Genomic DNA, 27,867 nt, shown 5'->3' on the forward strand with positions numbered 1-27,867 from the left:
CCCATTAGGCCACCTCCACCCTCCTCTCTCCCTCCTCCCACAAAGAGACACTGAGGAAGGGAATTCCTCATTGCCTCAGCATTTGCCTCCTTAAACAAGTTTTGCGTGTCGTTGTAAACATGAACCTAGACTGACCACTAGACACAAACACAATTAAAGTCACTACATATTAGATACAATATTTAAGCAAGCCACATGTGTAAATTACATCTTTAAAAAATCAATTAAGGTATGTTGCTCTTAGCCTTAGCATCCTTATGAAACGAGTTACATTTATTAGCAGAAACTGTAAATGACGGCTATGCAATTACCCTTCAAGTTTCATGTATGATTTTCACAGTTTTACAAAGGTATAATTAAATGAATTGCAGCAGGAACTTCTCAGAGACCAAAAACGTCATACATAAGAGGTAATTATAGCCTTGGCAATGGCTGCACTTAAAAAATCTCAAGAGTTGTGAAAGGCAGATGAACAAGCCACATCTCACCTACAAATTATTAACACCCACCGACAAAGACACACACACACATGCATGCACAGCACATGCTTACTGTATTTAGAATTCAGCTCTGTGGATCTCCAGCCAAGTCGGATCAGGTGTCTCACAGATAAAAGCAAATTATCGCAGGAGAAGTGGCGACGGAAGCAGTAGCAGCTCTGGACCAAAGCTGACATCAGTTTTATCTCTTTGAGCGGTACAGATGAATTTCCTGCAGCATGTAAGTATTGGAGTGTCAGGGCTGTTTACCTCAGGCACTCTTTTCAGCTGATTCTACTTTCTTCATCTTCACGCTTGCTCTGCTGCCTCCCTGTCTGCAGGTACCATCGGCTCTGCTTCATTACTGGGTTTCATTGGAAGAAAGAAAACTCCCATTTGACTGCCCCCTCTCTTTTTCTGAATGAAGCACAAGCACTACATGGAAACAGAAAGCCTTGTTTGCTGGCTGACTCTTTCTCTGCCTACTGCTCTTATGCTATCATGCGCACAGTTTGCACCGCTCCCTTCTCCTCCAACCCTCCCTCTCATGTGGATTCTCTCTCTGTCTCTCTCTCACATATCTTGTTTGCTCTCTTCTTCTGTGTTACAATATAATTGTGATGACAGCGAACCCAGGGCTTGCAGGGAGCCCAGCTGTTTAAAGGGCTTCTTGGATCAGCCAGTATGTCACCTGATAAAACAGCATGATATCTATTTATTTATTTATATTACATTAAATCGTTTTTTTCACATGCAGAATTTAAGGTATGGTTCTTCTTTTTGCAAACAAGGACATAAGAGTAGACATAGCCATTCACTCTTGTCACCATTCAACACACTCCATTAAAGCAGAATGCATGAAGACGTATGAAGCCTGTGTCTGGACAACCTGAATGAGCTAAAAGTACTGACAGCTGCTGGTGGAACAGAAAACTACTGCAATGGTCAAAAATAAGAAATAAAACCAGAGGGATTTTGAGAAAAGATAGCGGGGGGAGATAGACAAAACCACCTCATTAGCCAGGAAAAACCTTAATCCCACAAGAGGACATATTTGCATCTTTTCCCTGCAGCCCCCACACTGCGAGCGGAAGCTGAAAGACACAGTGGAAAAGAGGCAGTCAAAAGTTCAGCATCAAAGGAAACGTCAGCAAGGAACTCTGGGTAAGGTAGCATAAGTCCAGCAATGTCTGTCTCTTAGTTGGGAGAGTTTAGCTGACAAGTCACCAGGCTTCACTTCATTTAGGACTTTGTGTATCATAATTAGTAATTAGTTGCACTTTGGCTGTGAATATAACATGTACCGGTAACAATAAGAAACAAACCATTGGAAGTGTTATGCAGGAAAAAGTAGGGAACCAGACAAACCGTTACAAAACCCAACGAGGGAGCACGATCTGCATCAAAACATCTGGGTTACAACATTTACACAGATGAATGCTTCAGAAATGCTTAATGTCCAGACATACATGTATGAGACACCATGCAAGTATGAGATTCAAAAGATGACAATCCCAGGAAAAGCACAGCTAAATGGTGTGGTTCCTAAATAAGGAAAAACTATATTTTGTGTGTCATTAAGGGCCTTTATAGTTATTTGAGTTCTGAGGATGCCTTTTAAAGAACATGCACATTAGACTGGGAGCCTCAAGTGAAATAACTTGTTTTCAGTCGAAAGAGTCAGACTTAAGCAGGCCAAAACGTAGTTGTTGGTTGAACAGCATGGGCTGAATGTACAATTTTAAGATGTGAACAACTGCAAGATTAATTAACTCATTTAAGTCACAAGCCTAGCATATTACAGCAAAGTTATTTTACATTTGGTGCAGATTGAAACTAACCCTAACCCAGACTTTTCATTATTGGATGTTTTAGTAACTCTAACTTCTCCTGCGGTGCATGTTGGAAGTGAAAAGTGGAGCGTGCATTTGGGGTGCACTATATCTACAGCAGGCATTGGGAAGATGTTACAATCTGTAAGTTTCTAATTGTTGATGAATGCAGACACAGTGAGAGTGAATGGAGAAAAGTCAAACCAACCGTTTGACCAGATCAAGTGTGTTTTCCGAATTCCGACTCAGATCAACTGTGTTCCGTTGCACTACAAAGTAAAGAGGTGCAATTGTGCAACGATGTATGTTGGTGTGTCTAAGTGTGCCCTAGTGATGCGCCGTCGTGCAGACAACAGAGGAGCAGGGAAAAATAGCTGCAACAACATCAAATACTCTTTAATACATGACCGTTGGGTATGAACATTTACTTGCCATGTGGCGTATAGCCCTGTGAAAGTTACTCTGCCCAACGGAAAATCTTTCTGGATTTAGCAGGTAATAATTTTAGATACTAAATAAGCCTATTATTAAATATCAAAAATTAACATTATTTGCTGTACGATAAAATTTAAATATAAAAGACTGGAGCAGATAAGGAATAACCAGCCACCACAAGCTGATAAATTGGATGGAAGAACTCAACAGGTTTTTGTTGCAGTTTAGGCTTTCATCAAACCTACAAGAGTTCAATATGAAGTGCCATGTGCCACAGTTCACAATTTTTCTTGTATGCAAACCACTTGTGTTGTAGCATTATAGCCAATAATTAACACAATCACCCTAATCTGTTGTACTTTTTTGCAATTTATTAGAGACACACTTACTGCAGTTTATTTGGCTGATTCCAATTTTCCAAGGTCTGGCCAGTCTATTCCGGATTTGGTCATTTCAGATTTTCTGTCTTTATAAAAAACTGTAAATGACAGCAAAACCAACCTTTTTTTTTTACTTTTCTATTCTAAAAATCTGTTTTGAGTTCATAATAAAACTGTTAATCTAAAAAAAATCTTCAACACTGCACATGGTTACGTGACCATCTCTCATTCTCACTCATACTATTCTACCCCAGATCATTTTGAGTGTCAAACCCTTTATAACCCTAATATATTCTCTTGTATTCTTATGCCATAATCTAATGTGGAAGTGTGCATCAATTTGAAGTGAAACAAAAATACTCAAACAAAAAATAATACATGTATTATCTGCATTAAGATCACATTCCAGAAAAAATAACAGCAATTATTTAAACGCTGTTTATCCCTCATTGTTTAATATAAGCAAACTACCTTCAGCTTTTGCACAGTAGATCTACTAAAGTCTGAAAACACTGCTGGTTACTGGGACCTCATACTGATACTAGATTGTTGAGCACATCAATCTTGCAATCTTTATTTCCAAGGAGACTTTTCTGCTCCAGAGAACAACAATTTGAAGCCGTAAACAGGCCTGCATCCATGTAAAAGCACCTTAGGTGCTGTGATATTGTCTACAGAGTAAGTCTACCACTCACATTACATGGTGAAAATATAGACTTGATTCTGGGTGATAACGGGAACGCAATGTTCTTCCTCAGCTTTGGAAAATAATTTATGTTTACAAATAAGTCTAGACTTATACCAACTTTTGGAATGTCCTCTTTTTTTAAGCAAATACAGAGGACTTCCCTTTAATTTGTTTCCATTCCACATACAGGCCGCATTAAGGCTCAGGGATTAGCACAATGCCCTCTGGTTCAAACCCACAGTCAAAATGTGTGGTTCCTGCAGGTACAGATAGTTGATGGATGGACAAATGCCCAAATTTTGTGTAATATGCCAGATAAGAAACAGACCAATGACTCTGCAAGCATGGTCCTTCTAAATGACTTGTCTCTGGTAGACCACATGACTAGGACAAAGGGAAAGCACTAATACCACCTTAGGCTCCAACCAATGGCAGCAGTGTCTTCTGCATTTGTGAAGCCAGGTCTTTCCCAGGACAGCAAGGGAGACAGAGAAGGCTTAGAGAGCAGGAGCTGAGCAAGGATCAGTGGCCAAAGATATCACAGATAAACTGGTGCTGCAGTCTCTGCACGCAGCATATAACTAAGGTTAAGCTTTCAGAAGAAGACGGTTAGAACGCGCACTGCAAAGAAGTTCTGCTTTGAAAACAGTTTCTTAAATAAATGTTAGATAATTGTTCCTTTTTGGTTTTACAATATTTGAACAAACTAAGTTACCATTGTATTAAGTGAATAGATAGTTCAATATTCTTGTTTTCCAACAGATTTACTGGCAAAACATACACTTCCTCACCCCGGTTTGATTCAAATACAGATTTCAACATGTGATTTATTCTTTGTTTCTTTTCCTTTGAACTTTCAAATGAAAACCCTCAAGCTTTGCAGCAATTACAATGAAGTCTGTCAGGCAGCTCTACCCAATCTGAGACCAGACTTACTCTTTGCAACCAGTCGCCTCACTTCTGCTCTGATCAATAATTTACATCAAAGCAAGCAATGAGTGAAAAATATGGAAAAGGGAACTGAGAAACACAGAAAACATCAAGTGAGAGGGAGCTCAAAATAAAAACACAACAGAAGAAGAAAAAGAAGAGGGAATGAATAATGATGGAGAGCGACAGAGAACAGAAGCAGGGGTGGTTAAGAGAAGAGAGATAGGAGCAGCAGCAACAGCACCACGCTTGGTGCTCTGGCAGAGATCTATAAATAGCTCTTCAAATCTCTCTAGAAAAAGCCACTCTTCTGCTTATGCTGCTGCAAACAGATATTCAGAGATGGAAGAAGATGGGAATACCTGACTGAATAGATTAATTCAAAGATTATGAATTATTGCATAAAATATGTATTTCTCCATAACATCTATCCAAAAACTATTGTTTTTCAACAGCTTTTGCATTCACAATCTTGGCTTGCATAAATATTTGATCGTGGGAAGTGAAGACAGTTATAGCAAGTAGGTTACCTCCAACACATGAAATCACATGTCCAACTGGTGTATGAATAAAGAACTGTTACATTCACTCATCCTGCAAACTGCAGAAAATTATAAGCTGCTTTTTGAAACCCTTTCATAAATTATTACATTCATCAACAAACAATCACAGATTCTAATCTTAATAGATTTCCCTCAAAATCAATTCAGAATTTCTTGAGAAATGCAATGCAAAGATTTGCAAGTAGCAAGATCTGAGTGGCGAACATGTTGACAAGGAGGAAGGATACTCTTTCTCTCATTGCTGACCTTAGCAACAGCAGACTGTTGATTCAATGAGTCACCTCCATCAGATCTAACCACAGATATGCCTTTTCTCAATGATATTGCCCTTACACCTCAGCAATTGAACTTAATATTATCAAAAAATGTTTACTCATTTGCCCAAAGTAAAAAAAAAGTATATTAATAAAAATAATAATGGGGCACATCTGGTAAAAAAAAAAGAAAGAAACGCAGAGTATGACATTACTACAAGAAGAAATGTTGATTATTGCTCAGTAGAGGTATCTCAAATAGCTAACAAAAGGAAAAGACCTTTTTTTTTCTTCCAGGCAATCCCAACATCAGTACTGGCTGTACATGCCTGTCACTTGCAAACTCTGCATCACATGACCAGCCAGTGCCAGTGGATGTGAATATTTATGTTTTCAGACACACACATGCTGCTTTCCCATAGCAGATGTTTGAATCCAAGCTCCAGCAGGCTGTGTGCTGTGATCCCACCTAGTTTGACACACACAACAGTCTTGCCGTCTATTCTCACCCCGAGTGTCAAAAAGTAGAGCTCAAGCCAAGACACAGGGACGATGACCATTTGTCAAATATGTATGGGAACCCCTATTTCTTCTTTTAATCCTCTTCCAACTGTGTGCTTGACAAACCACGCACTGGGGAAATCTACACCAGCGACCACATCATGTGATAATTACTCCTCAATGCATCACAGCCTACGACGACACCTATTACCTTGGTTTTGGAGGGTGTCAAAGGAAACTTAGGAAGACATTAAACAGTGTCTGAATAACACAAAAAAACTAAACCGAGCACAGTAGTTTACTCAATATAGATTGACACATAAATAAGCTCACTCCAAATCATCATAACTTCCTCATATTCATTCATTTAGAGGTTAATGTTTGTAACTCCCTGTCTGCATCTACACTTTGTTGTCTTTTTCTCACCATGAGTGGACACACACACACATACGGACACACACGGACACACACACACGGACACACACACACACACAAAGTGCTTGAATAACACCTTGCTGTAAACAGCTGAGGTGGGCTTTTCGACGTGATTACAGCAAACAATGGTTATCAATTGATTGTAAACACAACCAAAAAAAAGAAACCTCTTCATACTTAGTCACTTTAGCAAGCGCATTCATTCATCCACTGTCGTTTAATTGACGTCTGTGTGTGAGTGTTAACATGGCTATCTAGTGTCAGGCTGGTTATTATTTTATTTTTTTTAAAGATGGTGCTTCACGTTACCCATCTTAAATGAATATCCCAAAAAAAAACACTGACTGAAAGTGATTTTAAAGTCATCTTTAAAATGCTCACCTGGGCCTTCTGTCTGCAGCCCGTGAGGAGAATCCTTCCCAAGTAGTTCCTGTAGAAAGCAGATGGCAGTAATGATCAGAGCCGTGGCTGTGCAGTGGACTGAAAGCTAACAATAGCTAGCTCACGGCATTAGCTCGCTTCCCTCCGGTGAGTATAATTAGCCACCTACAGCACCCTAGCTGTGTTAGCCCGCTAAAGCTAGCCTTTTCTTTACAGTGACCATTAGGAGCACAACAACAACAACAACGACGACGAGCAAAAAAAAAAAACCTCGCGTTTATTATCAAACTTGCAAGATAACAACTGAGCGTATCTTATTTGTAAGACGAGCAGCGTTGTAAAACCACCACCTCCACTGTCAGGTTTGCAAAGAGCAGAAGCAGCTAGCAGTGCTACCTCGTATGACTTACCAATGCTAGTAGATGTAATGGTGCTGCTGCTAGCTTGAGTTGGTTTCACCCGCGACCCTGACTGTCAAAATAGCGCCGCGTGAGGGTAGAGCGGCATGCACGTAAATGATTTATATAGAAGAAGAAGAAGAAGAAGAAGAAGAAGAAGAAGTGCCGAGGAGCAAGGCAGTCGACTCCCCTGACAGAGGGGGAAGGGGGGGGGGGGGGTTACAGCTTAAAGCCCAGCAAAACGCCAAAGAATAAAAATGACACAAATTAAAGAAAAAAAGAAACAAAACGCTATTCCCCCTTCTTCTCGGCTCCGTGCTTCTGTGTGTGTGAGTGTGTGTGTGTGTGTGTGTATATGTCAGCGTCACTTTTTTTTTTCTTCCCCTCACTTGAGAGTTTACGTCAGCGGCGTGCCAAGCAGCCACAGGGAGACGTCCAGGATACGGCAAAACTTGTTCAATGTAGACAAATATACAAACTTAATCCTTTTTTTTTTTTTATCTGTTTATTTGTTTTAGTTTTATTTATTGAGCTGTGTCTATAGGTTTTATTTTGTGTGCATATATGTGTGTATGGGTATATATATATATATATATATATATATATGTGTGTGTGTGTGTGTGTACATGCATATCATAATTTCATTCAGTAAATTTGTCTTTGTTTTAAATTTTATGTATATTTTTCCTCATCAAGGCAACGGCGATCTGTAAATAGTTTGTATGTTTGATGATGCTGTCTTTGGTTTCTGTCATTGAAGCTCATGTGTTTAAGCATCTTGTGTAAAATTTAAATCAAAAAGTTGATCACAAAAAATAAAAAACTTAAATCCTAACCCACATTTACCATATCCATTATTTTATAGGCTCTATGTTTGTTCCAGCATGCTCACTCTAACAATGCTTTTTTAAATGAGTGTCACCTTTATTTATTTATTTATTTTAAATAAATGATGCATGTTCATGAGTTATTGGCCTTTGGGTTTAGTGACCAAAATGTTCTTCTTTATCTGCGCTGTATACGTTTACATTTTCCACATTAACTCAAGGCACCAGTGGATAATACCACAGACTTGTCAATTAGTCTGTTGTAGTTCCTAGTATTCTCCGTATGTCGGCAGTCAAGCACTTCTTTGCAGTTGTGAAATCTTGTGGTTCAATTTTATGTTTAACCCTTAGCCAATACAACAACTACACAAACAGATCGAACACTTTATGGACAATTCATGCTGTGATAGAGCACTTTTCAACACATTATGGGCCTACAGAATTAGGTGTTTAGCTTTGTCAATCTCATTTTCTCAGGGTCCAAAACATCCTACCCAAGTTTGTGGGATAAATGGATTAAAATGATAATTTCTTATTAGCAACCACCTTCAACATATGAACAACATTGTACGTTTACACAACTGACGTTTTCCAAAGTTAGCTTTCTTGACCCTCTATAACCACACGAAGAATCATAGTGTTGCAAGAATAACAATGCAGATATTATTGTAGGTAGCCATTAAGGTCTCTTTATTTGGACATCTGTACAGTAAGGGCAGTAACTCATGTAGCCTACTGCGTTGTACTGTCGTTGAGTTTTTTACATTTTCGGATATATTTGGATTAATAATTTAACAGATTTAGATAAAAGGCGTCAAAATGCTACAATGCTAGATCATTTTAGATTAAGAGCTTTACATTTCTTCACTATCAAATGAATTAAGTAGCCTAGTTTTACCTTAGGCTGCATCTTTTTTTGATAACCTGCATAATCCAAATCTTTAAGAGTAATACAAATCTGAAATGAACCATTCTGCCTAAATGTCATTTATATTTCTGTTTTTGTGACTTTAATTTGATGCTCATTCTTTTGTACTTTCATCTACGTCTCTTAACCTACTTCAGCATACCTACATTTTGTGATGCAGATATTGTGACAGAGTATGTCTACACTCTGCTGGACTTACTTTCCCTTCAGTAATTTACAGAAGTTGGTGAATTGTCCCACCTCTGGTCCATTAAGCAACCAGTCCAGTCCAGGAGATTAACGGTGCTGAAAAAGGCTTCTTTAAAAAAATCAGTGGTACACTTTACAAGTAGCCTATGGTCTAAGTAGGATTTAATTTAATGGTAAGAGAGTGAGTCAGTCTTCGTCTTTTCTCTCACAAAGACACTCGATGCATCATTTCTACTGCATGATATTTTGCCACCTTGCAGGTAACATGACGGAACGTGTTCTTAAATACCACTCTGCACTTCCCCCCTCATAGCCGCGAGCAGTTTTACACACTTTCAACTACAGTACAATTGCTCGGTGGGTATGAGCAGTCTGGATCTGGGTAAAAGGGCACTGCATTTCAACTTTGATCGGGAAGAGTGACGGCAGGTTTGCGTGTCCTACGCAGCTGGCATGGAGCGGACGAGGAAAACTACCTGTGTTGCGCGTGTCGACTTCGTTGCGTATACTTTATCCATGTCTGTATCAAAACCAATCTTATCTACGTTGACGTTGTTGATGCAAAGCAGCGTCTCAGGTCCTTTTCTAGATGTGTCATTAAAATGAGTTTGATTCATTGATTTGAATTTCCGTGTCTGTGGTTGTAAGCCAAACCCTGAGAGTGGGTGCGTGTTTTTCGTGTGTAGTTTGAGTGCGTGTGTTGTGTGACAGACAGATGCCAGTAATTTCTCGGTGCCCCGATGCGCTCATTGGTGCGTCCCTCCAACGTGTCACCAGTTTTGGTGGATTACCCCAGATATCTTCAACCATCAGGAGGGTGCAACTTCACTCTTTTCTCTCAACTCCTCGCAGTGTCCAGCTGCCAGCGAGACATTCTGACAACATTTGGGAACTTGTGACTTCAAAAAATAACAACTCAGGGAAAGCTATTAGATTCATTTTATTTGTTCTTTTTACGCACGCAGAATAAAAATGCATTTATTTACTTCAGAGTCCAAGATGACGCCGTCTTTCTCAGTCCCTGCCTTTCTGTTTTTGGTACCCTTTTTGTTGAAGGGTCTCTGCGTCAGAGGCTCTCCAGGCTGCGCGTCTTGCGGCTTGTCTGCGATGGAGAAAGACGCAGAGGAAATGCTGCTGATAGAAATCGCAAAGCAACAACTTTTGGACAAGCTGCACCTGAAAGAGAGACCAAATATCAGTCAGACAGTGCCCCGGGAGGCGCTCCTCACTGCGCTGCGCAAACTGCACTCGGGGCGCGTCAGACAGGATGGGACTCTTGAGCTAGAGAACAATATACCTACCAAAGATCAAAGCTATGAAATAGTGAGCTTTGCTGATATAGGTAAGTTTGATATCCATCTCATACGCTGTAAAGCTGTGTTTTTGTATTCTGTCTGCTAATAAAACACCAAATGCGCGCATTGTGTGATCGCTTTACGCGTGCCAGTGCGTAAAATGGACACAAACTAGGTCAGAGTTTCAGTGTAAGCTTTAAGCTTCTGTGGGTTTTTGTCGTCCTGTTTCATCTAACGTTATAAAACTTAAAGATTCAAATTTCTGTCGAAAATATTTTCAGATTTAATCTTCAGTGTTAAATATGCTTTGTTGCAATCTCTAATTGATTTCTAAAGTGATGTATAAAATTGCTTAAAGTAGGTGGGAAACATTGACTTTTCTTTTATTTGCCCTGAGTCTTGCTTGTTTAACACATCTGATACTATCTGAAGTTCCAGAATATTAATTAATAGTAATTGTTTTGCTCTATAGATGATATGGGGAGTGGTGATGGAGCTGGTCTTAGTCTTACCTTCCAGTTCCTGCAGGAACGTGGCCAGAGTATCCAGGTCCTCCAGTCTTCTCTGTGGATCTACGCCCGCTCCTCCGGGGACCCTAACCGAGATTCCCGCCTCCCTGCCAGGGTTTTCCTCACCGCAGAGGGGGGGGCATATGGCTCTAACCGCACCCTGGTGATAGAAAAAATGCTGGAGGTCCAGGAGAGTAACTGGCACACCTTCCCTATCACCCGCACCCTGCAAACCTTCCTGGATGGAGGCCAGCATCGTCTACGTCTGGAGGTCAGCTGTGATGAGGATGGGAAGAACCTCTGCTCCCTTGACAGCTCTGCTGACAGCCTCCACCAGCCCTTCATGGTGGCCCAGGTGCATCTCCGTGAAGACCGCTCCAAGCACTTACTCAGGAAGCGCTCACTGCGCTGTGGGGACGATGTCACCGTGTGCTGTAAGAGAGACTTCTACATCAAGTTCAAAGATATCCAGTGGCATGACTGGATCATTGCACCTGAAGGCTATCACATGAACTACTGCATGGGTCAGTGCCCTCAACACCTGTCTGGCTCACCTGGTATGGCATCCTCGTTCCATGCCACTGTCTTCAGCCAGCTGAAAGTCAACGGCATTAACACGGCTACATCTTCATGTTGTGTTCCCACTGAGCGTCGGCCTCTCTCCATGGTTTACTTTGACTCGCAGCACAGCATTGTCAAAAGGGACGTCGCTGATATGATAGTGGAGTCCTGCGGATGCACATAAAGGACAGAGTCTTAAAGACATGATATATTTAACATTGATTTGTTTTAACATATAAACAACTTTGAAGCTTTATTTCTCTATTGCAAAGACAGGAAGTAGAAACTCTCATGAACAGAAAAATTTATATCAAAGTTTTCTTTGTGGGGTAAAATGACATCAGGGAAATAGTGCACTTGAAGAAAAAGAGATTTTTATAGAATAAGCCAAAACTATGGCGCTCAGGAATATTATAGTGAACAATAATACACATTTAGAAAGTTTATATATCTAGAATCTTTTAAGCTATATTTAATATAGTTTGTCACATATTATAATTTTAAATAATATCTAAAAATATTTTTTATATGCAGTATGTAAATCAATATTGAGTGCCTAGAACCGAATGAAATGAGTAAGAATATACAATATAATGAGATCGTAAACTCGGTGAGAATATACACAGATGTATAATGAAGCATATGTCAGAGGTATTAATTAAAGAGAGGGCAGAAACTAACTAACCATAACCTATGGCAGATTCAATACAGATACAAAAAGAGTGACTATAAATGTCCAACTTTTTCACAACAAGATCAGGCCATGGATCTGGCCGATTGAAGTCTCACTATTCTTCCTTTTTTTTAAGATTTATTTTTGGGCTTTTTATGCCTTTATTGTAGTGATGGGATAGTGGATAGAGTCGGAAATCAGGGAGAGACAGAGGCGGGAAAGGAGCCACAGGTCGGATTTGAACCCTGGCCGCCCGCTTGGAGGACTAAAGCCTCCGTACATGGGGCGCACGCAAGTCACACTATTATAAATTAAAACATTTCTAGTGGTCACACAATAACCGCAAAGAGATTATAGTCTGAAGCCTTTACTGTTGTGGAAAGTTAAGGGATGTTTTTTTGTTTTCGTGTTATTTATTTTGTATTTCAAACTTTTTGAAAGTATTCAGTTCGAAGTGAAATGTTTTCTCTTTCTCGGGAAAATTGGGCAGAACTCAAAACACTTTTAGCTCTAAAGTGATTTTTGTAATAGTCACAGTGTCCACGTGCAATATATACACTTGAACTTCTTTAGTTTGAATACATTTATAGTTTGAATACGTCTTTATTTGAATGGCTTACCTGCACCTTTTTCGTAGCCTAACTAAATGCTGCCATTTTAATGCAAGACTTTGAAAGCAATGAAAGAGATCTTTGATTTAAAGTGTGCCTTCTTCCTTAACTCATATTGACAAAGTGCAACTTGTGACATTGAGTGATAATCCATTGTGGTGTGAATACCAAAGACTATGTATCACTATATCACTTCTAATTGTTTTTTCTTATGTGGTTAATTGTGTATTTTTATGTGGACCTGTGACACAGTATTCATAATGACTATTATTTGTATTCTGAAAGTGTGACTTTCTAAATAACATCAACTTGGAAGATGTAAGTCGCAGTTTTATGACAGTGAACTTAAACACAGATAAGAGGTAATATCTGCCCTGAGTTCTGTTCTGCAGGTTTTAAAAAAATGCTTGATCAGCATCTCCACTGTAATATTTACCAAAGTCGGCTAATCAGTTGAGTAACGGAGGCTCTGACAGTATTTGAACCCCAGGTCATTTTTTTAGCAACGTGAGTAAACTATTGCTTCAGTGTCAGGTAATGTGAAGGTCTGTGAGGCAGCTAGGTCACTGAGCATGTGCTATTGCACGTTGGCTTTTATATCCAATTTGAAAGTTTTCCAGGATAATGTCAAATTAGGAATTTCCTGCTAAAGGCAATCTGGGAATCTATTTGTCTGATTTGAAAATGTCTTCCTACAATGACCTTTTTTTAAACAGCATGAAAACAATGGAAGCTCACAAAGTAAAGAAGTGTGGTAATGTTTAAGACACATTTTACAAGGTTTTTCAAAACTGAAACTGGCAGCAAAGTTTCAAAGTTAATCTGTCAGAAAAGGGCATCGTGTGAATTGATGTTTGGGAAAATATTGTGGATGAACAACATTGTCCTTTTTGCCAGCTTTAAAGGTATTACAATGCTGTATGAAATAAGTTCCTATAATTTGTGACACTGGCCATGCCTTTTCTCTGGATGTCTGGATGATGCTTGAGTGGGATGTCCTTACTATGTTGGTGAACTTTATGGCTTAAGAATCTGCATCTTCCTTCCATTATAAACAGGAGAACATTTTTCTGGTGATAATTTCAGAAACATCCTTAAATATTTCTAAAAAATATTTAGCAAACTTGTTCCATCACTCTCTGTTTCCTCTCAAAGCTGCACTTGTACTGTTTCTTCAGACTTCAAACCAGTGTAAAACCATTTGAATGATAGTTCTTTGTTCAGAATTTGATCTTTTAAGCACCAACTGTCCCAGGACTCAATGTGACATTGAGATGCGTTTGAAACATAACTTACTTAGCACTTTATCATCCTACTGTATTTTTAGAGCAGATTTTGTTTTGCTTGAAGGTTCTACCACTTATAACTCAAGTAAGCATTAACAAAAGATGGAAATAGGCTTACAGAAATCAAACTTTAATCAGTCTATTTTCTTCAGCTCTAGTTGGGTTTAGTAGTGTGGAACTGTGTGTGTTTGCGGAGCATAAACATGATGCAAGATTCTTCTGCATACTGTAACTGGTGGAAATGCAGCCAGGTTTTTGTGTCAATTGACAATTATTGTTTTTATTTTTATATAATACTATATTTTCTGCATACCGAATGGGTTTTAAAGCAATTAAATATAATGTGATGCAATTATATAATTGCTGTATATTTTTAATAAATAAATATTTGAACTGTCTTCTTTTGGCCTTGATATTTTTTGAATGATTGTAACCCTTCTCTTTAACCAATTACTGATTATAAGTACTGGCTGATACAACTTTTTGGTTTTAAATTAGCATTATGTTTTATTTAGAAATTATGACTGATACTTGTCAAATATTTTCACAATGCATTGTTTGTAGCACAAGTGCATAAAGAATAAAACATTGGTAAAGTCAAGGATAGACCCCCTGAAGCAGTTTTCATATTTAAGCTTGCATGCTAAAAAAAAAAAAAAAAAAGGTTACCGGTCATGTTATCACTGTCTGTGAGGCAAAGTGTGTGTTTGCTCATTCAAACAGTAGAAGTGGCTTTATGGACCGTCTGTGTTTGGTGTGCAAACAGATGTTGCATTCCCCTGGCATGTTGTCATTTTTACATCATAGGCTTGCATCTTTTATCGCTATCTAAAGCTCAGACAAAAGTATAGACGTAAAAGAGTCATCTTATGAATACACAATAGGCATTTCAAGTTTCAGTATTACAACTATATCAAATGTAACCAATGCCAAAACTAGGGATAATGTATCTGCGCTGCAATGTTATTATATCAATACAGTAGCACTCAACCACAAATTCATTTATGTGTACAAACTCAACTATAGACTATAACCACGGTCCCATGTTTAAACCATTTATCACTGAGTGTTCTAAAGATCAATTGCGAAAATCCCAACTTGCCCTTTCTAAATAAACAGAATATCGATATAAAATGTTATTTGTGCCAAAATTTGTTAACTCCCCTCCTGCAGCAGCCAACAGTGGTTCTGCTGTTAGACCATTAAAATGGACTATAATCATCGTCTAAGGGTAGTCTGGAAAACATGTTTGTTTTACATTTCAGGAATTGTTCATATATATTCCTATCAAAGTAAATTATGATCTAACATGTTAAGGTCATTGGTGATATCTACATTATTTAAGGCAAGATAGTTTTTGGCCCAACGTGGTTTTCCTTTGCTTCCAGACACTAAGAACAAACTGAAAATCATATAGTGTTGTTTCTGCTGTTGTGAGTAATACAATCAGGAAATACCAATAATTTTAAACTTTGCATATCTCTAGCCTCACCTGTTCTCATAATCTGTTTTTCAGACAGACAAACATAGAGAGAGACAGAGAGAGAGAGACAGAGAGAGAGAGAGAGAGAGAGAGAGAGCAGAGCAGAGCAGGGTATATAGACTTATTGAGGTTGACTCAGGTGTTTTGTCAACAAGCACATGCCAACAAAGATAATCAGCTGATTATGTTTAAAATCCATAATCAGGGTCAAGAGTCTACCAATAACCCCAAAATATTACATTTAACACTTCAAGACAATGAATATGTACACACGTATCGGTGTGATCAAGTTAGCAGCATATGCTTAATTCATATCAGCTGCAATAACGTCAGTAAACATGTCAGTCATCATTCCTAATGTGCCGTAATCTAAGCAGGCGTACCTCTACTCTATGCATGCTAAACTCCATCTACAATTGTCCCACTAATCTCCCTGAACAGTATGCCTGTCAAAGTTTCCTCTTGTCTACTCTCGATGAATCAATAGGAAGAATGTGCGCTTTTGATGGTTGTAGATGAACAGCGAGTAAATGATGCATAAAAACAATGAAGGAATTTGGGAAGTAATCACTGTAAGAGAGCATTTAGTGTTTTTGCACACCACAGTCAATCTTATCAGTACAGTACATCTTGAAGACTCACAATAAAAAAGTATGTATCAGTAGAAAACATGCCTATCAAACAGTGGCGTGAGAAACCCACTTTTTTTTTTTTTTTTTTTTTTTAGAAATAATCCAATTAGGTTTAATATGATCTAAGAATTTAGCACCCCCTTCTGGGTTGACAGTGAACTGGTCTCAAAATGAATAACTGTCTTCATAGCTTTGCCTTTTTCTTGAAATAAGACGAGTGCCAAACAAAATAACGGTTATGGACGAGTATGTGGTGCGTAAAGCCCTAAACAGTGGTGGAGAAACAAAAAACAAATAGTAAATTGGAAACTATCTAATGAATATTGGATTCTTAATTAAGCTAAATGCTTAACTTTGTTTTCACCAGCTACACAAGTTACCATCAGTCGTAAAATTTATGAATAACTCTGATAGAAATGCTCCCAAGTCCCAGGCAAAGCACAAAGCACATTCAGGTGTAGCTTTTGGTAAATCAAAGGCTAATTTGACCCCACAATGTCTGATTCATCATTCAGCTCTGTTACATGTTTATCTTCAAAAATCCCTAAAATTGCCAACTTGGAAGATTTTGACAAGTTTCATAACAGCAGCATTTATTTTGTGTGTTGTAGAATTTGGCTTCAGTGGCAGATAACAAACTATGTGTCAGGTAACACACCAATGGAAGAGCACCAATAAACAGACTGGCCAGACTGTATAGCTGATGTGAGAATATCTAGAGCTGAACTTGTTGGGCAAGAAACGTATTAGTTAGAGTGGCTGTAATTTGAGACACACTCTGGTTAGGATGTATCTGGATAAGAAATGAGGCCCTCTAAGGATGCAACTCTTGAACAGTAAAACAGAATTGCATGGATGTTATGTAGTTTTATAAACAATATCAAATGTCAAGAAAAAAATCCCAGAAATTCAATATGTTTGTCCAGTAACTATGTAAATAATGGACTTAATATGTTTCCTACACTTTCCCAAATTTACCTCCATTGTACTTGAGTGGCAGCAGTTGTTTTAACTGGACATATTCTGAAAATACTAGGGCAAATTACACCATGACTATATCGCTATTTCAGTTCCTCAAAGGTTAGATGGGTGAATATATGTTTTGTGATTTGGATGAAGTGTTGTTTCCACCAACCTCCGCTGACTGGTACCTGCTGGAGTAATATTGCTTTGGCATTTATTGCAGCTTGCAATGTCTGGTTCAAAGACATTCGATACTGGCTGTAGATATGGAAAAAATGTGCTTACAAACATATGTAGGTCCAGCAATTATGAATGTCTAAGACTGAAAGATGAAATATTGTAAGGCTGCTCATTGAGATGGAAGGCACACTCACAGCTACATGTGAGTAAATTAAGAAATAATTAGATGATAGATTAACAATGGAAATGCATATTTTCTCTATAAAAATAGAAGCCTTTGTCTGTTGTTTTCATTAGAAGAACCTGAGTAGAAATGGAGTGTGATCGTTTCAGAGCATGAGCCTGGGTACAGTTTGGTGTTAACGTGCAATTGGGTGACAACTCTTTGACACCAGGAAGTAATGGCGTTGGCCCCACAAATGGAAAGCAGATAGCTGACCTACTCTGGGAAAAATAAAAGCCTACTGACTCACTGATACACTAACACACTGACCCGTAGACCCACTGTTTGTTGTGTGCGGCGAAACCCTAATCCCTCTCTCCACTCACAATCCCACAAATCCCATGGGAGGTTTAAGGTGTCAGTCAGACTTGTCCCCTGTGTCATGACAGGACAACCTGAGAAGAAACTGCTCTCACACTCTCTCTTTTCCCTTCTAGTCCTCAGGTAATCCCTCCATAACAGTGTTATTTAACAGTTAAGTTTAGTGTTACAAATACAAATCATGATGTAATGAATTATTGCACACAAAATATATCCTGTTTATATCTATAAATATGGGGGGAAACTCCCTTGAGCCTTGTTTTCCTTTCAAAAGTACAACTACTAGACTCACTATTGACTTAGTAAGATAAATCTAAATTTTAATAAAGCATAAACAGAGAATTTCTTCAATGTATCAGTCTTACATGTAGGCAAGTAAACTAACTGACACAATTGTACTTGTACAGTATGTTGATTGATGACCTATTTCTACCAAGACATCTCTACAATAGAAGCCTCTTGTGTGCTAAAGTAAATGTTGCTATTTAGTTTAAATGTATATACTATGTCAGGGATGTTTATTTTTACCTATAAATTAATGTTATAGATATATATTCTATAGTTTTAAGTCCTAAGATATATTTTTACAACCGTCAAAAGGATGGGGAAAAAAACAAATGCGTAATGTAATAGTGAATTGTTTACTCATAATAATCAAAGAAGACATATATTTTACTGGTGTGAATACAGCTGACCTCACTTTTTATTCATGTGCTATTTGTCCACATCCTTTGAACACTTCCAGAGCGCCAACGTCTGTAGTAAAGTCTGCATTCTTGGTCCAATGTACGAGGCACTCCAAATAACTTTTAAATCCACAGGATGATCCCATTACGACAGACCCACTTACCTGTTATGTCTCTGTGTGTTACATCAGAAGTAACTCCTTACAGAACAACATCCGGCACTCTCAATGTGAACTCAGGTACAGCTTTACTTTCTACATGGCGTACGCTGTTAACGAGGTCAGTTGGTTACCGTAGTCCTCTCTTGATAAATGAAGTTGTAAACTGAGGAAAATGAAATAAGGAATAAGTACCATAGTTGGAATTATTAATGATGAATCCCTACCTATATATAAGGGAAAATGTACTGACTTTTTGTTCACCAAATGTCAAATATGACTTGTAGAAAACACCAAAAAAACCAGTAGGATCAAATCACGGAGCATCATGTATACAATATACAATGTTTTATTTATAAAGAATATGAGGAGCATTTTGTGTAAATCAAGGGAGTTATAGTCAGTTAGTTTTTTGTTTATTAAATACTAGAATAGAAAAATAATTTTTATTTAATCTCCTAAAATAAAGAAATCCCACAGTGAAAATTAACTTTTGATGATGTGATATTTGTCTTCATCAAATTATTTCTAAATGCCTAAATAATATGGATATTTTCCTTTGATTAAAAAAAAATGTTTTTGTAGATTGTCTATGGCTCTGAGCAGTCGTAACTACAAATACTGGTAAACTGCCAATGTGTACAGAACTATTCACTAGATTCAAAGTTCTCAGTATTGGCCACTTGGTGGCGTTGTTTGAGTAATAAGCTTGGGGATCAATTATTCAGTTTTACTACAGGGAAAAATCCCATTAAATCAACTCCTGCTTTTTCAGATTGACTTTTTTTTTAGATTTATTTTTGGAATCAGTGCCTTGCTCAAGGGCACCTTGGCAGTGCTCAGGAAGTTATCTGCTACCTCTCCAGCTACCAGACCAACGTCCGGATTTGATCCGCACCGGGACTTGAACCTGTGACCCTCCGGTTCCCAGCCCAAATCCCTACAGACCCCAACTCAAACACTTTCAAAGTCCCGGATAGTCCCCAAATGAACACCAGTAGAACAAATGCTTGAGGTGAGGGGTTTAGGGGATAGCACACTGAAGGGAATTTCATATTTTGCAAGTGTACACATTTCATTCAATTCAACATATGAGAGGAATAAACTTGAATGTCATGTGAGTTAAAAGTATTAAAATACATCATCCCATACTATGGCAAATATTTATCTGAAGTGTCATATACACCAAATCAGCATCTTACTCCTCACAATTCTCAAACAGTAAGCAAAGAGAGAGCTTAACATATACTACTGTATTAGTGACTTTGGTTATGGTAATTTACAGTTTGGTCAGCAGGGGGCCCTAGACAGCTAGGATAAAGGCATCAGAGAAAACTGCTAGCAATAAAGTTAAAGAAAAAAAGCTATAGTTTTGGTCTTCAAATGCTTAGTATGACCAGCATTGGGTGACTGGACTATAACTTCTTCCACTGACCGCCTATCATTTCATGTAAAGTTGTAACAATGGTGTTGTTAGCCTGGGACCATAATTCAAATGTATTCTAACCGCTTTGCTGAGCAGAAATACTACAAGTATATGGTTCTACTAATTTTTGCAAGTCCTGGAACTAAAAATCTACTTGGGGCATGATCTTAAATTCTAACAAGAGACCACTACAGTCATAAGCACAAGCATATTCCTTATCAGCAGACCTACTCCAGCAACTGTTCTTGTAGTTTGACTGTATACAAGTAATCATGGCAAGACAAACTCAGACTTTTTATTTTAGCATGGTCACTTTTTGGTGGTCAAGATCACGTTTTTTTAAAAGTGCCCTATTGTTGAAAAAGAATGTAAGTGGACTGAAGGCAGGGAGAGAAGTTTGCTGGATCAACAGAGGAGAATCAAGAGGTTCTGATGGTGTCTGTGTAAATATTTGCACTTTAAGTTCACAACCCTGTGTCAATAATCAATGTCAAAAGTTGAGTGGTGAGGTAGATATTCGGAGCAGGTTTAGTGTCAAAGACCGCCAATACCCCATTGTACCCGAGTAGAACTAAGCTATTTTCTGGGACTGAGAACCTTAAGTTAAGGGGCAGAAGCACAAAAAAATGCTTCTTTTGGCTTATTGAAAGGGTCCCCAACCTTAAGCTTCTACTTGAGCCGTTTGATCAAACAACTAAATTCAAATAATTGAGAATTTCGAGTACTTGCCTACTCTAGCAAAGAAAAAAAACAACCAAATAAACAGCCTGAAATTAGTGCAGGTACTTGGAGTGCTTGGTAGGCTATAAACCCAAGGCAAGTAACAATTGGTGCCTGAGTCAGTTGTATAGACATATCAAGACTTGCACGTTATAAATGCCCAACAGCAATAGTACACAGCAGGCATCTAGGGTACTTTAACCTATGAGCTATGTGATTGCAACACGACACCCAGTTTCAAGAGACAGTCCCACCCTGTAGGTAATCTTTGGCACCTAGGGGTCTAATAAAATGACACGACAACTGATACATTACTGATAAAAAGCTAGACAAAAACATGAGTTGGCAACCGATTTATGGTGGTTCAGAAGTATGCTATGATCAAACAAGGTGCTTACTTTGGGCTAACAGCAGGATCTCTTTACTATGACTTAGGCGTTCGGTACATTCACCACTTATAATTGATGGGAATTCTGATCAAATAAATAAAAAATGCCACACAAAAAAAAAAGCACAGCTGACAAATGTGCATCTTCCTTGCTTGTTAATTGAGAGACAAGAAACAGTCCAGATATGTTTACAATCCCACCAGAATTTGAGTTATTCTGTGACCACCTGTGACAATTTGATAAAGGAACATACCTTGTTTGATCGTCCCTCATGGCGAAAAGAAGCATTGGTTTTTCTTCATGGTGTGTAAACAAAGGACAAGTGGTACAAGTGGGTGGAACCTTGGGCAAGTGCTTCGGAAACTTCCACCAATTTTGACCTGGTTCAGTTTTGATCCTGTAAAAGTAACAAACAAAGAGAACATATAAAGGCATTTCAAAACACATTCAGGATGTATCCAACAGCCCACATAGCCTTGCAAGGCTTGGCAAAATAACGGTATGCCTGAATTGTCAAAAATACACTGGTTCAATTCCAATGGAAATACTCTATGTTCAACATAATCCAAGTACTTGAAAGAGTTCTCATGTAGTCAAAACTAAGCCAGCCATCATCCCCAGAAACTGGCAAAACAGTATGTATTTGAATTGATGAGGTTGAGTTTGAGCATTTCAGAACCCCCTCAGGTGTGCCAATGAGCATCAAGATTCATCAACTACTTTGTGAGACATGCTCTAGGTCAAGTTACTCTTTTTGAAGAGGCAGCATCCTATATACTTTACAAATTGGGCAGAACTTACAGGCTTAGTAGCTTGAAGAAATGCTTGAAAATCAATGAGCATTTTTGCAATATGGCCCAAAGAGTCACATTGCAACAAGGTTCAGTAATCTATTCGCACATCCATCCCTCTCAGCTGCAAATTATCTAACTCTATGGGTACAGAACATGTAGACGTGGAGAACATGATGAAAGAATAAACTAAATAATAGAAGATATAAATGTAAACCGGTAATCATCTTCAACGGTATTAACAGAAGAGCTACAGAGGCGAGATGGGATCAGCTTTGCCATCGGGAGAGCACAGTGCTGTGTGTGTATGTGAAGCTCCCTCTGTGCCGTGCTTCCACAAAGCCAAGACGCAATGTGAATTCACAAACTTGGACACCAATATTACGCTGTCGCAGAATCAATATGAATGTACAAAGATGTCAGGAGTTTAGTTACAGCACTTGCAAAAAGTCTGTGATGAACATGATTCTTTTCTAGCCTTTTGACTTTTCTTGTTTGACCAATCAACAAGCACTCTTGTCCAGGACTAAAGGGCTGCAGTGCTAATCAAGTGTTTGACTTTCTGTGGGCTCTTGACAATCTCCTATGCTACAACCACTTCTCACAAAAATGAGTTTAAGCTCCTGTGAGGAACTCAAGGTTCACAGTGATTTTTTTGCGCTCCCTGTGGACAAGTGATACGTATAATCTCGTTTGCTGATCCTGTTCAGTACGTATGTAAATCGTGTTTTCTGATGAAAAATCTTTATCTGTTGCAGATTGCAACTAACTGATAACCACTGACTTCATGCTCTCTTTCTAACCAGGCGGGCGAACCAACAATGACCACGATACAATGCCCACACAAAAAAATAGCAAAAAAATGAAAAAGAACTAATGTTTTGTTTGTTCATGCTACTGTAGAAAAATAGCTGAACTGGGGAAGAGGACTGCTGCTTCTGTAGACAAAAGGGGCTAAGTTTAAGGTAATAAAAACACAATGTTTTCTTTAATATGATAATATACTTTTTTTTTCTTTCAATAGATCCATTGTAGATACATTGTAGAGCTTGGTCCTTTAAGTTAGTATATATGGCTCCTTTACACAGGAAGAAGATAATAGAATAGGATGAATATTAATAGCAATTCGGACTGATGTTTTGGGACTACCTACATAAATCCAATATGCACTCACGTTTGAGCTCAGTCTTCCAAATGCTTGGACTTCAAATGCTCATGAGGGAAATATCTTAAAATTTGTGCCAGTCAGTAATGTTGCATTAAGGTATGAAAATGCCAGGATGTTGCAGCGAACTTGCACACTGATAAAAATGGTATGGTTAAATAGAAACAGAAGACAGAAAGACAGAAAGACAGATTTTTTTTAAACTATCATTAGAGGGAACAAAAGTCAGATTTATCCTAATTCTCAACTGGCTTTAAAATCAGTTTGATCAGAAACAAAAACAAAAACATAAAAACAGTAAACTCAACTCTATGTCTAGAAAGGGACTAGAAAAAAGTCCCTGACTTCATGATATTTAGTGCAATTAAGGAGTCCTTCCTTTGGAGCCTTTAATTTTTGTGACCTAGCATACTTCCAAACAGGTGGGGGCAAATTGAGTTTTACAACAAGAACAGGGACTGCTGGATTTAAAGAGTCAATGATCCAACAGGAGCTTGAATCAGCACAGCTCAGGGAATTAATGTCACAAAGTCCTTGCTGTTTCACCTTAACACTCACTCAGCTCTTACCACACACAATTTCCTATGGAGACCTAATTCTTTCAAGGAAGATAGAATCCATCCAATCAGGTTTTTTGTTACAAATGTATCAGCCAAAACATTGTGCAGAGCTCTAAGTGTTTGGTACAAATTAAATGCTTTTTATCTTTGAATATATTTATTCATATACTGTATATGTAGTTTTGGAAGATACATTCTCCTGCATGACCTTATAGTCAAAATGATAAATGATAGTCAAATTATAATGTCCACTTATTTGTTTTCAATATTTAGATGAAAACAAGCAAGAGAGCAAGTTGTTATCTTTAGCATTGTTAACGTAATTTATAGTTCTTTTTTTTTATTTTTAAATTGTTGATGTGTTTTCTGTGCAATACAGTGCAATACAGGGCACTAAACAAGTGATGTTGGATAAAGTTTTGTTTTGTTCATTTTCTTATAATCAAACTAATATTAATTACATAGTGAAGCTGTTGCATTCTGTGTTCTGACTAAAGCTAGGTTCCTCACATGTGAACATAAAAACACATATTTCATTGAGTTCAGCATTTTGACCAGAATTAATACAAAATTATATATATATATATATATATATATATATATATATATATAAAGAGTTTGCACTGAAACTGACACATCATAACATCTGTAAACACAAAAAAAAAATGAATAGACTGTACACAAGATGAATCTGAAATAAAAACAAGAAACTTGTAACCTAGTGAAAGGATACGTGCTCATTGAAGACACCACTCATCCCACTTATGCCCCTAAGCCTTACTGACATGTTACATAACCTACCTTATGGCTCTTAGAAGCCACTGCAACCAAAACAAAGATGCCATCTTCACCAGACCCAGGCTCTGTTTATGTGAGCTAACCCGGTAGTGACAAAGCCAATACTACTATAATGATAATAATAATAATAATACTGAAGAGGAATCATCCGTCTATAGGAGAGACAAAAGAAACAGGAAATAAGGTTAAGAGGAGTTAGCGTTGGGACACTGGCAGACATAATGGTGATGAACGCTGGTTCAAGGGCCCCCCAGTTTATTTTTGCCTAGGGCCCCAACAGACTCTAGAAACACCACTGGTGGTCAGTGCGTATTGAGGCCTTGGTCCTCCAAGCGGGCGGCCCAGGTTCAAATGCCACCTGTGGCTCCTTTCCCGCATGTCATTCCCCACTCTCTCTCCATGATTTCACAACTCTATCCACTGTCCTATATCGCCATTAAAAAGGCACAAATATCCCAAAAACAAATCTAAAAAAACAAAAAACAAACCCAGGCTCCGTACATGAAAGCTCCAGGTAGTGACCACGCTGATACTTCCTACACCACCACCTGGCCCCTAATGGCCCCCACGGACCAAATGCAACTATTCATGGTACCAACATTACACATGGAAAAGAACTGCAAAGAAAAACACAAAAGAAAATCAAAAGACACAGAGAAAGGTCTGGTGAGAGATCTTTGAAAGAGAACTGGGGAAGTACAGCCAGACTGAGGTGACCTGATCGGGGCTAGGACTCACCCTCTGCCGGATTGGACTGTCGCTCTACCTCCTCCTACTCCATAATTTTCATGAGAGAAGAGAGGAGAGAAGATAGAAAAACGAAGGAAATAAAAGGTTTTCTCGTGTCTTTATCTTGGCCCCCAACATTCCTCCTCATCCAAATCCACTGACTGGTTTAAACTGCTTAATCTGAAATCTCCCTTACTGTCTTTTGTAAACTCTGTCCCTGCACTCCCAGCTCTCCCAGTAGAGACAACTGATCTTGCTATGAACCCTCTACATTCCACTTCTACTGGACGAACCCTAACTTTCCATCTTCGCTGTTCAGCTTCTGACCCTTAAACTGCATATCTAAGCTTTTTCCTTTTATGTTCTTCCTCCATATAGTCCTCCCGGCAAACCATCAGATCTGCTGACTTGTAGACCATAACACTATGTCAGACCTCAAGTTAGTACAAACTATTTCCTGTGGCACAACAAGATTTCCTCCCAAATCTATACCTGCATCTCCCAATCATTAGTGCTCTTTTTAAAGGCCCGACTGGTACCTGCTTAAAAATCTACCTCCTTTGAATTCCTCTCCCTCGCGGACAAACTGAACAGCTACATTCTTTTCCTGATTACATCCTGAATTCACCTGTCATCTTTTATTTCCAATTCCTGCTGCTCGGTTTTTCAACACCTGTTATTTCAACATGTATAAGACCTTGCGACGGACTAATTTTACAACCTGACAAAATGTGCTTCAACATAACTATCTCTGGACACAAGGGGCATGATGGGTCCCTGTCTACTCTATGTTTTAGGCTCTAGGGTGATGCTAGCACATTGTAAGTATTCAACTTACCTGGGAGCCCTGACTTTCCTATCCTTCATATCCCCTCTGCAACATCTTTCCTGAGCTATCTGTTCGCTATTTTTCAGGGCCCCATTACACCACCTACCCAAGTTCTTCACTGACCCTTCCCTCATAGATGGAATTTCTACCATATCTACATAAAAGCTTTTCTCGATAACCTTCCTCTGGACACTGTAATGCTTCTTGATTTAATTCATACATTGATTCCCCTGTGATATAAACAAAATAAGTTATATTAAACAGTGACTTTACCACTTCCACTAAAATAAATCTTTATATACTTACAGTTGAGATTTGTCTGCAAACGTCATCATGCTGTTTAAAGGAAAATAAACAGAAAGAACATGAGACAAGTTATATCAATAAAAACAAAAAGTCTCTATGAATCTAATATCATGAAACTATAGAATACATACACATGTGTTAAAGCTGTATTTAAGCTGCATGAGTTACTTTAATTAATCGTATGATGAACTGTGATATACACCTCTCTAATGGTGAACACTGTGTGGAGGACGGTTCAGTTCTCCTGGTGTTTTGGTTCGTCCAGTTTCCCGGCTTGTATTATGCTGCCCTCTGGTGACGGGGAAGCAAAGAAATTAGTCAATATTTTTTAACCCTTTTTCAGTGTCAGATAAATAATAAAAGACAAGTTTAACATTTGTACTGAATTTCCATTTGAAAATCAAAACATAACATTATTGGATGTATCAATGAAATGTTAAGTATATCCATGCTCTGGCTATCTTGAGCTTCATTTGGCCACAACATTTTTTAAATGTTTCTGTATGCAAAATGTCAGGACTTTCATCTGCATGCATTCATTCATTCATTCATGTATTTTAAGATTTCCAGACTGTACAAAATTAAGACTGAAAAATATGGCAGAAACTTCATGTGGTGTACACGGCTGTGCATTATTAATTAAAAAAAATCATGCTCATACTTTATATTATCCCTTAATTATATCCTTATTTTACTGTGTTATATATTTCATTATCAGGTATCTTTTTGTTGCTTGCATAGCTTAAAAATTATCTGTATTCAAAACTTCAAAATATTGATCTGTTCTGAACACAGTAAAGCTTTTCTTTTTTCTTATAATAGATTTTTTGTATTAAAACCCTCATTACATATTTCAAAAGAAGTAATCATAAGTTCTGAAATACCCTAACTGAGCTGATCTGGCATTTAAATTGTCTCACAGTCTGATGTACTTAATCCATTCAAATCTTTACTGTGGATTACAACGACTCGTGACTGGCCAGCATGTCGAACCTCCCTCAAGGAACTCTGTAAAACATTTCACAGTGGAAGGAAAACTATCTTTGTAATAGAACAAAGAAACACAACAAAGAAATGTTGTGCTAGGAGAACAGGAGGTCAAACCATTTCAGCTCAGTGATGGAAACTTTGTCTAAAATAAATAACGCCCCTCCATAAATAACATGAAAACTTCAGGCTACTAAACATACTGGGGTTATAAAATATGACATGTCCCATTAAATTAACTGCAACAGACATAATTGTTCAAATCTAATTGGGTTATTTGAGGTCAATAGACAGAGGGAAAAACAAAGCTGTGGGCTGTTACTTTAAGAAGTCATTATTGAGTATCACAGGGTCTAATTGTTTTGA

The 27,867-nt window shown here is 38.2% G+C and overlaps 3 protein-coding genes across 11 annotated transcripts in view; 1 reads left to right on the forward strand and 2 right to left on the reverse strand.

The window, feature by feature from the left end:
- LOC109986209 (R3H domain-containing protein 2) overlaps positions 1 to 7,640 on the reverse strand; it is a 56,200-nt gene extending 48,560 nt beyond the window's left edge. For 4 of the 9 annotated variants that reach the window (XM_065954672.1, XM_020636742.3, XM_020636746.3 and 1 more), the window contains exons 1-2: positions 7,289 to 7,640; positions 6,879 to 6,927 (exon numbers count right to left, since the gene is read on the reverse strand). The gene's annotated coding sequence lies outside the window, so the exon portion shown is untranslated. Of the gene's footprint in view, positions 1 to 552; positions 688 to 749; positions 886 to 6,878; positions 6,928 to 7,288 lie in introns of those variants that run through there. The other 5 variants (XM_065954673.1, XM_065954671.1, XM_065954670.1 and 2 more) reach the window with 3 other exon arrangements.
- A 2,504-nt stretch (positions 7,641 to 10,144) lies between these two features.
- Positions 10,145 to 27,867, reverse strand: part of LOC114920398 (uncharacterized) — a 38,575-nt gene continuing 20,852 nt past the window's right edge. Inside the window, exons 6-12 of the mRNA XM_065955054.1 lie at positions 26,717 to 26,805; positions 26,515 to 26,544; positions 21,590 to 21,733; positions 11,579 to 11,753; positions 11,259 to 11,456; positions 11,028 to 11,184; positions 10,145 to 10,396 (exon numbers count right to left, since the gene is read on the reverse strand). Of these exons, the coding sequence (XP_065811126.1) occupies positions 26,750 to 26,805 (56 nt within the window). The 3' untranslated portion in view covers positions 10,145 to 10,396; positions 11,028 to 11,184; positions 11,259 to 11,456; ... (2 more) ...; positions 26,515 to 26,544; positions 26,717 to 26,749. The remainder of the gene's footprint in view (positions 10,397 to 11,027; positions 11,185 to 11,258; positions 11,457 to 11,578; positions 11,754 to 21,589; positions 21,734 to 26,514; positions 26,545 to 26,716; positions 26,806 to 27,867) is intronic.
- LOC109986203 (inhibin beta B chain) lies at positions 10,193 to 14,553 on the forward strand. Its single transcript, XM_020636731.3, has 2 exons — positions 10,193 to 10,562; positions 10,988 to 14,553. Exons 1-2 carry the CDS (start codon positions 10,193 to 10,195, stop codon positions 11,767 to 11,769), a joined length of 1,152 nt encoding a protein of 383 aa, XP_020492387.2. The 3' UTR covers positions 11,770 to 14,553.

This window comes from Labrus bergylta, chromosome 5 (genome assembly GCF_963930695.1).
Source record: "Labrus bergylta chromosome 5, fLabBer1.1, whole genome shotgun sequence".
In the NCBI taxonomy this organism is placed as follows: Eukaryota; Metazoa; Chordata; class Actinopteri; order Labriformes; family Labridae; genus Labrus; species Labrus bergylta.